This window comes from Pichia kudriavzevii, chromosome 5 (genome assembly GCF_003054445.1).
Source record: "Pichia kudriavzevii chromosome 5, complete sequence".
Lineage (NCBI taxonomy): Eukaryota > Fungi > Ascomycota > Pichiomycetes > Pichiales > Pichiaceae > Pichia > Pichia kudriavzevii.
The window spans coordinates 558,524-570,833 of NC_042510.1; the positions used below are offsets into that span (position 1 = coordinate 558,524).

Sequence of the window (12,310 nt, forward strand, 5' to 3'; positions counted from 1 at the left end):
TTAACCTCACGATTTATAAAAAGAGTATTTGGGTTATTCGTTTACAATCGTAGAAATACAATGCTTCTAAAACCTGGCAATTGTTTAGGGCTGATTGCATTTTGGTACACAATCGAACTGTCTTTTTCAAATCGACGAGTGCTAGAGTCAAATAACTTGAACATAGGTGAGAGTATTGATAAAAAAATACTAATGTAATTAACATTAAACTTAATTATAAAAGTATAAAAAAATTTGAAAGCTTGCTTTAAAAGGTGTTAAAATGAAAAGATAAATTAATAATACAAATTGAAATAAAACTGAAATTGTCTAGCATTAAAAAATGAATTAATTTTGAATTATCTTACATTAATAAAGCACCTGCAGCTAAAGCAGCAGCACCTGCAGCAAAGTAAGAACCTTGAGCTGCAGCTGCATCGGAGTAGGTGGAGGAAACGGTACCGTTATCGTGTCTTGCTGGGCAGTTGGTGACTTCTGGACCACAAGAAGTGATAGTTGCAGAAGTAACTTCAGTAACGGTGGAAGAAGCTGCTAAAGCAGAAGCTGCGAATAAGACGACGGTAGAGAATTGCATTGTTAAAAAGATTGTGAGTTAGTGAACGACTGTAGTGAGTGGAACTGGTAAGTGAAAAAAGCTCTGAGTAACTTGATAGAAATATATCAAATGAAATCAGGGAATACACTCCATTTATAGTCGAAGTTCATGCATTATGAGATGTTGTTGAAAAAAAAAAAGAGAACATTGGTTAAACGCGCTAGGGCCGTGTTTATTTTTTTCTTTTTTGAGCAATTTTAAAACACCGCGACGCGCTTTGTTTGGGCGGCCAGACCGTTTCCGAAACGAGGGATATTTTTAGCTGCAAACCAGCCACAAATTTTTGAAAGACTATAGTGAAAAATTATTTGTCTGGGGAGACACCATCTAGGCCAAACATTGAATATACAATTAGCAAGAAATTAGTAGGTAATGTTAGGAACTTCTCAGAAGAGACTCTGCACTTATATTTTCTCCCTCAACATTTGCCGATGTTATTCTATACCGCCCGGATTTACCCTAGTTCCCTCTTCGGTAAAGATCCAAGGAACAAAGGATAAATTCAATTTGAAACCAAAGGATATTGCTGATACATTACAAAATGATCCTAATTTGGCAGACTTTTATGAAGGGTCCTTTGAAGCCAACGGTCATTCGACTGAGCAACCCTTTGACCCTTTTGATTTGTCAGACATTCCAATTGATCATGAGCCAGCTGAGTTGAAAGGCGAAGAACTCTTACCTCAATTGCCGAGAGATAGCTTAAATCAATACCAAACAATGCCTACTGAGCAATTCATTAAATTTATGAACAAAAAGTCTTTGTCAAGTGACAATGACCCGTTGATTTCTGATAACTTTCTTTCCGATATGGTCAATAAGAAATTCGATAAGGAGAATCATGTAGTTCCAAACAATAGAGACAATTACTTTAAAGACACAACTTCCTGTGACGAGCCATGGAAAAGGTCTGAAATGGCTGAGTTTGTGGGAAATGATGATGTTGCTATTTTAAACCGCCAGCCTAAGCTCAAACAATTGTCGGATATTATCAATACGGAGTTGCCCCTGGTGATAATATCAAAGCTGACAGACCCAAGGTTGAATTTAAGTTTAGAAAAATATATTTATGATTATCTTCCAGACCCTAGAGAACCTGTAAATAGATTTGCTAAGAGGTTGCTACTTTATAAAAATTCAAGTTGTATTGTTGTTGGGAAAAATCAAAATATTTTCAGAGAAGTGAATATGAGACTTGCCTCCACCTATTCCATACCTATTTTAAGAAGATTCTCAGGTGGTGGTACGGTAGTTCATGATTTAGGTAACATGAATTTTTCCTTTATGTCATCAAAGGACGAATTCTCGCGTACTGCTTTCACGAATGAACTTGTTAAAAAATGGAACAGCAACAAATATACAGAATTCCAACTTGATATAAACGAGAAAGGTGACATGGTTCGTAAATCAGATATGAAAAAGGTCAGTGGTTCTGCTTTCCAAATATCAAAGGGCAGATCATTACATCATGGTACAATGCTACTGAACTCAGATTTGAAGGTTTTAAGTAAATTATTAAAAATTGATCCAGTAAGAAAGGCAAATATTACTGACCGTGCAACGTCTTCTATCCCAAGTCCTGTTACTAATACTAATATCCCACCCGAAGTCTTCATTGATGTATCTGTTAATTCCTTTCTGGAGAAGTTTGGATTGCCCACTAACTTGGAATCTAAAATCAATAAACATGATTTTGATAACTTAAAAGTTCTCAAAACTGGCAACTTAGAGGTTCAGGTCTTGAAAATAAATGATTTACTAGATCTACCATCTGAAATTTGGGATACGTATAAACAATTAAAATCTTGGGACTGGATTTTTGGTAAGACACCAAGATTTCAAATAGTGATGTCTTTGGACAATAATACCTTGTCTCTGAAGTTTGATGTTGATAAGGGTAGGATTATCTCTATGGAATATGACTCCAAATTTGAAAATGATAATCGATTAGCTGAGCTAACCACTGCTCTATCATCCAAGCATACACCTGTTTATTTTTCAATTTTCAGCATTAGCAAGTATATTAAAGATAATCAATTGCTGGAAGAAATCTCTTGGAATATTGACCAAAAGGTTAATTTGCAAAACATTGGGATTAAAGGACTGAACTAGAAATTTTGTAGAGACTAGTTAATGATGTAGCTGATTTCTTAACGCCTATTGATTAGCTGTAAACTAAATTCTATCATGGCTAAATACTGGGTAACTGTATAATATGGTTAACATCAGAAAAGAAACAAAACGTTGAGTACTGCATATCCGCATTAGCGTAAAACAGAACATTAAAACATATGATACAATTAAATACTTTGACTTTAGTGTGTTTCAGAGTTCTAAAGGATGCACCTTCATCCACCCTAAAGTTACTCTATGTAGAGCTTATTTGGCAAGTTGATGAAGGTAGAATATGAGACGCAGTTCAGAAGAAGATAATAGATTGGATAAACTCTCACCGTTACAATCGACGTAAAGGTGAAACAAATCTCACAAATTCAACAAAGTTGGTCACCGGAAAAACAAATTTGAAACATAAACAACCAGACTTGCAGAAATACTCTTAAAATGAAATCAAATGCCATAATCAGTAAATCTAATTACATTGATACTCCTATTTGTGCATTGGCGATAGTATATCTAGCCAGATGTTCTCTAGATGTAACAAATGATCTTTCTTGTGTGCCTCTCGTAGACTTCTAATTACACAAGATTTGATACCCGTATTTAAAATGACCTTTGTCTCTTTTTGATCAATAATCACATCATGACAATCGAATGATTCTCCAATTGCCTTATAGCTTCAATTCTAATTTTCAGAAACATTTTGTAAAGTTTCACCACTTGAATGCCTAGCTTTTATTATGTACGGAGGTCTTTTTTTTGCGCTTTGTAGTGCTGATTAATTAAAGTTCAAAATCCAATCTGTCTAAGTTCCTTTAACTACTTTATGTTATTACAATTTGGCAGTGGCAGTTTCCGTTTTGGATTACCGGAATACATGTTTTGTGGGGCTTCGTTTTTTTTTTGCAAGGAATGTAACAACCACGCACAATATGTCTAGTCAGTGTTACTTAAGGTAAAGTAAAGGCCGGTATTTTTATATACATCCTGTTACATTCTCGGTTTACCCAAAATTAATATATATATAATTATATTCTATTCACAGTTGTGTTGAGAAAATTCGCCCCTTCCCCAGCTTACCTTTTAACAAGTTAGGAGAACGACTTTACTTAATTATTATCTTCCACTTGAGATTGTTTCAGATCTCTGGTACTACAACCATATTAGAATGATATTTTCAGTGGTTATGTCTAGTGAACTATAAATATCTTCAAATATGAGGTTACGATGCGTTGGTCAAGATTATTAAAATGGTCTTTAGTTGGTTAGAATGATTTTATAACTACTACTAGAGCTAGAGCAATTTAAAAAGCAAGTCAAAAACAGTACATTGCTGCTGAATACTGATTTCGAATATAGGTAATTGATGATTTGTCTTGTTCAATTCAGTTCGCAAGTGAAAATCATCAACTTTGCCTTATCGATAATTCAAAATTGTACACCTAACTCAACTGACATGTTTTACAACTGGTTTCGTTTTGAACAACTCTGGTATATCTTATGTGCCTTTCTTGTTTTGAAATAAGAATTTATTTTCTTGTCCACGTTAACATAATATTCAAATAAAGTTTTCTAATTTTTTTCACATTTGCATTTTTGCTTTTGCAACTAATAATCAAAAATCTCATGTTTGAAAGGCATATAATAATATCGGTATGAATAACTGTAATTAATACAAAACAACCAGTGGTCCCTTGGCCCAGTTGGTTAAGGCGTGGTGCTAATAACGCCAAGATCAGCAGTTCGATCCTGCTAGGGACCATTTCTTTTTTATTTGATATTAATATTTTGAAACATGTTGCTTAACATAGCTTTTTACAAGTTCTGTACCATGATAAATTACCAAATGAAAAAATTGCTTACTTTCTTTTCATTGAAAATAATCTCAGATTTAACTTCCAATATTCCTGATGTTGGAATACACTAGGATTAGGAAAGACTATAAAAGTTAGTTGTTGCTGCAGAAGGAAAAAAAGAAAAATTTTGATGTTTTCGAGTAAGTTTTTTTTCTGTTTGTTGTTTTCAGTGAACGCCAAATCCTGGTTTTCTAAATAAATGGGATCAGCAAAATTTCATTTGATCAGTCTATATTCAAAAAGGTTAGCCCTTTGAGATAAGCAAGAGATAATATTAATTTATAATTTGGAATGAGTTTGTCAGCCTACCATAAACTTATCAAAGGCCTCAGTGCAGAGGAGCTTTTGAAACAATTTCCTGAAGTTATTCCATTAGAACAAGCATCCGGTCTATCATCAAGTGTAACTGATCTAAAAAGCGAGGATGCAGATGTGTTTAGCGGTCATGATGAGGAACAAATCAAACTGATGGCTGAAAACTGTATTGTTCTAGACTACAATGATGTTCCAATTGGTTCAGGAACTAAGAAACTTTGTCACATTATGGAAAATATCAAAAAGGGTCTTTTGCACCGTGCATTTAGTGTCTTTTTATTCAACTCAGAAAACAAGTTGTTATTACAGCAAAGAGCAACTGAAAAAATAACGTTCGCAGATATGTGGACTAATACCTGTTGCTCACATCCTCTCTGTGTTGAATCTGAGTTGGGTGCAGATCAAGGTGATATCACTGACCTAGAGTCTTCTGTCCATGGTGCTAAGGTCGCTGCACAAAGAAAGCTATTCCATGAGTTGGGAATTGAAGCAGTTGATATTCCATTAGAGGACTTTAAGTTTTTAACAAGAATCCACTATATGTCCCCAAGTAACGGTCCTTGGGGAGAACATGAGATTGATTACATTCTAGTTATAAAGGCGGATGCAAAATTTAATCCGAATTTGAACGAAGTTAAAGATGTCAAGTATGTCTCACAAGTTGAACTGAAGGAGATGTTTGCAAATCCTAACCTTGTTTTCACACCATGGTTCAAATTAATTTGCGAATCTTACTTATTCAAATGGTGGGATGATCTTGATAATCTCAAAGAAAACATGTCTGATAATATTGATCGTATGCTCTAAGGGTGGATCTCATGATCATGTTCATCTTTCATTTGGCTGTAAAACTAACCAATATAAAACTCGAGTTCAAGAACAGTAATTTAGTACCCATGCTCTGAACCTCCTGGGTATATTTTACTCTCTATCCTTTGTAAAATCAAGTAAGTAGCACTCTTTATCTTTGTTCATTATATGTACTCCTCAGCTGAATTTTGTACATTAGTTTACGCTTCTACTCTTATCTGCTTAATTTTTCCTAATGCGGTGTTCGGCTTTCGAGCTCCGGCGCTAAACGTTTGATAAGTGTCTTCCTCACGCCCAATAGCTTATCTCTGTGTGCAACCAACCTTGTACATATAGTCATGCTTCGGCTCTTGCGTAACCATACAGCTTTCCTCTACGTTTAAAGAGGTCCAAAAAAAGCTATAAAAAACAAAACTTCCTAACTATATTAACAAGGCTTGATATGATCTTTGCAATCTTTTCAACAGCAGTGGCAATTTTGTTTTCATACATCGTATTACAGCATTATGCTGAAAATGCCAGTAAGTTAGATAAAGGGGATAACAATAAGCTAAATATTCTGGCTCCAGGTATAGTTCCTGTTAACAACGAATTTAGGTGGGAGAATCAGAAACCTTTTCCTTACAAGCCTTTCAAAAAAGGTTCATATAAAATGACATTGGCAATCAGAAAGCTGGATCCTAATGACATGTTCTGCATTGAAGACACCTATCTTGATAGAGTAAACCTAAGGAAAAAGATCTTTCAGAATGAAAAATTATACGGATTCCATGAAAGTGCTATTGAATCTTTAAAGGAAGCATATACCTATATCTTTCTTTTTTTGATGAGACGGTACCCAATGTATTTTGTTTTATCTACAGACAGCACTACTATAGATAATAAAATTACTGGGGAATCATTCCCTTTGGATCCTACAAATTTAAAGCCTAACCAGATTATGTATAATATTGTCTCCAATATCGAGGAAGACATACTTATTTTAATTAAAAATCCAGAAACTAGTGAGATGGACGAATACGTTTTAAGGGCGGCTATCTCATTATTTCCGGCGGGATTCAATCCATTAGAGAAAATGAATAATCCATTAACAAAAATCCATGAGCCTGTTCCAGGTTATGTCAATAAGCTCCAACTTTCAATGAATAAGTTTTTCTCCCGTTTAAACACACATGAATACATTGTACGGAACAACTGGAGTATCCAGACCCATTGCAATCTTTGCGCACCAAGTGGATCGCATGCAACCGAAGAGGAAGCCACCGTCATCCACCCTTTTTATCCAGAAGAGTTGGATTACAACAAAGTATTTTTTAGAGTTGAGAAGCAATGTTTCACTCGTTTAGCAAAAACTGGGTCTAACTTAATGGTGATAAGAACTTATGTTACATCGCTGATGGAATTGAGAGATTCATTGAACGATGAAGAAAAGGAAACTTTATGTAGTGCTATTGATGGTCTTACTGGAGAGTTAGCAATTTACAAAAGAAGAATACAGTGGGGTGATGCTGCCAAGGCTTTTATAAGAGGAGAAAGCAATGGAATAAACACAACTGCAAAAAAGTATCTCTTTGTTAGCTGAGGAACTACTGGATAGGAATTACACTCGATTTTTCCTTATGTAATGATAGCATACATTTAAATGTTTCAACTGTAAACCGTTAATTTTTCTGAAGGAAAAAAAAACTGCATGTCTTTGTGCGAAGGCAGAGTGTGCGATTCCACTTTTTTGTGGCTTGAAATTGTAGTTGGTTTATGAAACGTGTATCTGTTTGTATGGATAAACAATACTGAGCCCGCCTTCTCCTAATCCGGAATTTCGATCCACCACTTTTCAACTGATAATGTTCTCTAAGATTTCGCAAATTGGCAAAACTTTTGCCGATGAAATCAATAGGATCAACGATGAAGTTAACAATGCTAATTCAGGAGAACAAGTACAAATAGCGGATCCTTCAATTGCTAAGAAGATTTTAAACACAAAAACTCCGGAAATTTCTAATTTGACTAACCCAGACGATATGGAACGAGAATCTACGGCGGAATCAACCGGCTCGGACAGTGAGATGAAAGAAAGACTACCACTGGGAGAGCAATCAGTTTCGAAGATTGAAGAATTGATTCCAGGAACAGCAGTACCGGCAGCATCTCTTCCACCAGAGATCCGTTCCAAAATGAATAAATTTCTGAAGTACGAAAAAAAGTATCCGGAGTTATATAACGCATATAAATTAGAAAAGAAAAAGACAGCTTTAGTAAAGGCATTTGAAAATATGTTGAAAGAGCAAACCCCGTGTTCAAGCATTGGAGAATTAAATAGTGTCAGGGATTACCTCAATGGTTTGACATCCAAAAACCAAATGCTTAATGACGAACTTTCCAAACTCACCAAGGATAAAAAGGTGGCGGATGAAGAAATTAGTGCACTGAAAAAGAGCATGAAAGAATTACAAAAAGCGTTAACCACCAGAAAAAGTCAAGAGGCTGAGGAGCTGGAGAACCTCCGGAAAGAAAATAAAACTTTGAAAAATGAAAGATTGAACAAACACAAAGAGCTAACAGAATATGAGCAACTGGCCAAGGAAAATAAAAAGCTGGAAAATGAATTAAATGTAATGAAAGCAAAAATAGCAGACCATGAAACGGAGAGGCAAGAACTAGAGAATATTATGCAAGAAAAAGACAGCTTAGCTGCCAAATTAGAAGAAAAATGTATGGAAAATGGGGAGATCATCCAAAATACAAGGTTGTTGGAGAACAATTTAGAAAAATCAAAAGAGGAGTTCAATAAAGTTAAAATCGAGAAAGAGAAGACGAGAGTTGCATTAGAAGAAAAAATCAATGATTTGGAGAAGTCGCTCGAATCAAACAAGAAATTGAATGATATGTTTAGACAAAAAATAGATGTTTTAAATAAGAAATCAGTTGGAGATAACAAGGATGGCCCAGTGAACGTTAAAGCGAATGGTGGATTAATAAATGGTAAGAAAGGTGGTAAAAAGAAAAGCAAGAAGCAAAATAGCGGGGCCGCAGCATGCGACTCAATATTAGCACAATCTAGTAGCTCATCGGATGTAGAAGTGGTCGAACTGAAACATAAAGTCGAAGAAGTTGAAGCTAAACTGAGTGAAGAGCAGGCAAAATCAGGTGAGCTTGAAAACAGACTAAAAGAGAAGGTTATTGAGATTGAAGATTTGAACGATATGTTGAGAAACGTCGCAGATTCTTTAGTGGAGGCCGAAAAGAAGAACAAGGAGGTTGCTGATCACCAGAAGAAAGTAGAAGAGCTAGAGTTAAAATTGGAAACTAAGAAGAGTGAGCTCGAAATGTTAAGAATTCAAAACGCAAATGCTTTGGAAGATTATGAAAAAACTAAGAAATCATTGTCACAGAAGGCAGAGGAATACTACAATGAGTATATCAAACTGGAGTCTGAATTGTCACTGAAAAAAGAGGACATTAGTACAATGAAACATACTATTGAAGATCAAGAATCTAAAATATGTACATTAGAGCTATCTCTAAATGAAGCAAAAGCGAATGAGGAAAAGTTGGAAGCTAAAAATAAAAAGCTAAGAGAAGAAGTCAGTAGCTTGAAGTCAGAGATAGAGAAGATGGAACAGGACGGTATATTGCATTCATCACTCAAGAGTGATTTTGAAAAAGCGAAGTTGGAGTTATCCAAGAAAGAAAAACTGTTACTTGAAGCTGAAAATAAAATAAAATTTATTCAAGAGGAAAAATCCAAGATAAATGACTCTATAATCGAGCTAAAAGTCCAAAATAAAGAGCTTAAACAGCAAAAATTGAAGTTTGAAGATACGAGGAGTGGTCTGTGTTCGGAAAATGAGAAATTCAAGAATGAACTTAATGAAAGCACTTTGCGTATCAACAAGTTATCTCTGGAGAACACCAAGTTAGTTAAACTATATGAAGAGCTCAACGATAAGTATGAAGAAGCAAAAAATTTTAAGTCCAACTCTTCATCCCAAGTTGAGTCATTGAGGAAACGGGTTGACGAACTTTCAATGCAGAACAATGAGTATGAGAATAGAATCGATATGATTCAAGAGGAGCTTACCCAGTCTAGAAATATGTTACAAGAGAGAAATCATGAAATGGGAACCTTACGTAAGATGCTGATGGAAAACGAGGAAAGCCAAGCACACGAAATTAAACAGCTGAAGTCTAAATATGATAGATTGCTAGAGGAGAAAGAACACGGAGACAGCGAGTATATGGTTCTTTTAAAGAATAAGCAACGTGAAATTGACGAGTTAAAAAGATCTTTAGAAAAGATGAATTTAAGAGTTGAAGAAGTTGAGCTTCACAAAAATTCATTAATGCTGGAAATCGAAAAACTTCATAAAACGAATGAATTACCGAGCAAAACTTCTACTAGTAAAGCAAGTTCCCTTGCTGATATACATCCCGCTGATACTGAGGAGTATAATTCTAAAGTGATCAATACATTACGAGTTTCTCTAAAACGAGCAGAGAAAAGGCTGAAAGAGATTGAAGATATAAATTCCAAATTGCGAGTGTCGAATCAAGAATCATCTGAAAAGCTAATTCGTCTTAACAAAAAGTACAAATTATTGTCCCAACAATATAAAAGAAGGCTTTCTGACGCAAGCGCTTCTAATAGCAGAAAGAATAGTTCGATAAACCTGGATGAGGGCGAGGCAGATGTACTTCAACATGAGCCAAAAGAACTCTCGGATACTCAGTCAGAGCAAACGGATGTTAAGGAAAAGGTAACTTATATTAAAAACGTTTTATTTGGTTTTCTTGAGCATAAAGAGCAAAGAAAAATGCTATTACCTGTAATAAAGATGCTTTTGTACATGTCCGATGACGACACAAAGAGATTAACTGAATTGTTAGAATAGCATGATTACTATAAATGTACAAGGATGCAATATCTATAAGTTTAAGAACAAAAACACTGTATATAATACTAGATGCCATGTTTATCACTATTGCGGTCTGATTTCACTTTTATCATCCATAAATGGGCGTAATACTTCCGGAACGACGATGACATCTTTCTCCGGATCATAAAAGTTTTCAATGATAGATAGAACGACCCTTGGAACTGCACATGCGGTTCCATTTAAGGTGTGGACAAACTTTAGTTTTTTATCAGAAGGATCTCTTACTTTGGTGATCAGTCTCCGAGATTGAAAATCAAGACAATTCGAGGTAGAAGAAACTTCACCCCAAGCCCCTCTACCTGGCATTAAAACCTCAATATCAATTTTCTTGTACGCTGGGGCACCTAAGTCGTCGTGTGGCATCACCAACACACGAGCAGTCAGGCCCAGGCTTTTGATAAACTCCTTTTGGAATTCTACAATGGAATCAAATTGTCCCATACTCAGTGTTTCATCTGGACTAGTCCAAGAGAACAGTTCAACCTTGGTGAATTCATGAACCCTATATAGCCCCCTGGTGTCCCTACCTGCTGCACCTGCTTCTGCACGATAACTACGAGAGAGACCTACCACATTGAGTGGTAATTCTGTATGACTGAACTCTTTATTCGCATTCAAAGCAGCTAAAGGTATCTCTGCAGTCCCCGTTAAGCATAAATCGTCATTTTTGAGTTCGTAAACTTGTGTCTCATTGTTTGTATCACGAGGCATAAAACCGCATGCTTTGGTTACTTCAGTTTTGACGATAGAGGGCGGTAATGCCATTTTAAAACCCGCTTTTCGGGCACTTTTAAGTGCATATTGAATCAACGCCTGTTCAAGTAATGCACCATCTCCTATTAAATAATACCAACCACGGCCTGAAATTTTAGTCGCTTGGGAGAAATCAACTAAACCAAAGCGTTCCATAATGTTCTTATGGTCCAATTTTGGATTACTTTGCACTTGGAAATCATCAGTCTTACTTTGGATTATTTCTCCGGTGGGGTTGATATATTCTAAGAGACGCTGTTGTTCTTTCACAGAGGGATGAATCAAGTTAGGTAAGCTTGCTACTTGAATGAAAAGTTTGTCTTCTAATTCAGTCCATATCTTAGATTTTTCACTCACTATGGGTTTGTATTTCGAAAGCTTATCGAGTATCTTCTCTTGCTCCATTGAATTGTCTATGTTGTTCTTCTTCTCCTGTATTTTCAGATCTTTCAAGGCTTTCTGCAAGTTCTTTGATTCATGTTTAAAATTCAGGATGGTCTCATTAACTTTCTGTAACCTTTCATAATCAGCTTTGAAAGAATCATCTAAGGGGAATGAAACATTTCTCCTTTGGCAAATCAATTTATATTCGTCAAAATTGTTGTAAGCATTCTTTAGGTCTAGCTGTGCCTTTCTTAAGGTATTTGTAGTTCTCAAATTTGCCGCAGAGTCTGCTGCCAATGTCGAATATGTTCTCCTAAGCATAACTTGAGCAGGATTTAATCTTCTGGTTCTCTGTTTACCATCGTAAAGAAAGTGGGAATAGAAAAACATGTTGCCAATTCGCATCAATCTTTTTTTGGAGCATATCGTAACACACGGAGGCAGGAAGAAAAACAAAGAGCAAGTGTGGAATTCTTTGCACAAGATATGCTTTCTTAAGAGAAAATTGATAGTAAGACATATATTAGAGCAGCATTCCATTT

General features: G+C 35.6%; 6 protein-coding genes and 1 non-coding gene across 7 annotated transcripts; 5 read left to right on the plus strand and 2 right to left on the minus strand.

Moving 5' to 3' along the window:
* Positions 1-343: 343 nt before the first annotated feature.
* C5L36_0E02695 (uncharacterized protein) lies at positions 344-574 on the minus strand (the record flags this gene model as incomplete). Its single annotated transcript, XM_029467823.1, has 1 exon — positions 344-574. The coding sequence occupies one exon, from the start codon at positions 572-574 to the stop codon at positions 344-346; it is 231 nt and encodes a 76-aa protein (XP_029323683.1).
* A 393-nt stretch (positions 575-967) lies between these two features.
* Positions 968-2,707, plus strand: C5L36_0E02700 (uncharacterized protein; the record flags this gene model as incomplete). Its single annotated transcript, XM_029467824.1, has 1 exon — positions 968-2,707. The coding sequence occupies one exon, from the start codon at positions 968-970 to the stop codon at positions 2,705-2,707; it is 1,740 nt and encodes a 579-aa protein (XP_029323684.1).
* Positions 2,708-4,401: 1,694 nt separating this feature from the next.
* On the plus strand, positions 4,402-4,475 carry C5L36_0Etrna8I. The gene has a single exon. It is a non-coding gene; the product is annotated as a tRNA-Ile (tRNA).
* A 385-nt stretch (positions 4,476-4,860) lies between these two features.
* Positions 4,861-5,691, plus strand: C5L36_0E02710 (uncharacterized protein; the record flags this gene model as incomplete). Its single annotated transcript, XM_029467825.1, has 1 exon — positions 4,861-5,691. One exon carries the CDS (start codon positions 4,861-4,863, stop codon positions 5,689-5,691), a length of 831 nt encoding a protein of 276 aa, XP_029323685.1.
* A 445-nt stretch (positions 5,692-6,136) lies between these two features.
* On the plus strand, positions 6,137-7,276 carry C5L36_0E02720 (uncharacterized protein; the record flags this gene model as incomplete). The annotated part of the gene is made up of 1 exon (XM_029467826.1): positions 6,137-7,276. The coding sequence occupies one exon, from the start codon at positions 6,137-6,139 to the stop codon at positions 7,274-7,276; it is 1,140 nt and encodes a 379-aa protein (XP_029323686.1).
* Positions 7,277-7,538: 262 nt separating this feature from the next.
* Positions 7,539-10,586, plus strand: C5L36_0E02730 (uncharacterized protein; the record flags this gene model as incomplete). Its single annotated transcript, XM_029467827.1, has 1 exon — positions 7,539-10,586. One exon carries the CDS (start codon positions 7,539-7,541, stop codon positions 10,584-10,586), a length of 3,048 nt encoding a protein of 1,015 aa, XP_029323687.1.
* An 87-nt stretch (positions 10,587-10,673) lies between these two features.
* On the minus strand, positions 10,674-12,308 carry C5L36_0E02740 (uncharacterized protein; the record flags this gene model as incomplete). Its single annotated transcript, XM_029467828.1, has 1 exon — positions 10,674-12,308. The coding sequence occupies one exon, from the start codon at positions 12,306-12,308 to the stop codon at positions 10,674-10,676; it is 1,635 nt and encodes a 544-aa protein (XP_029323688.1).
* Positions 12,309-12,310: the final 2 nt, after the last annotated feature.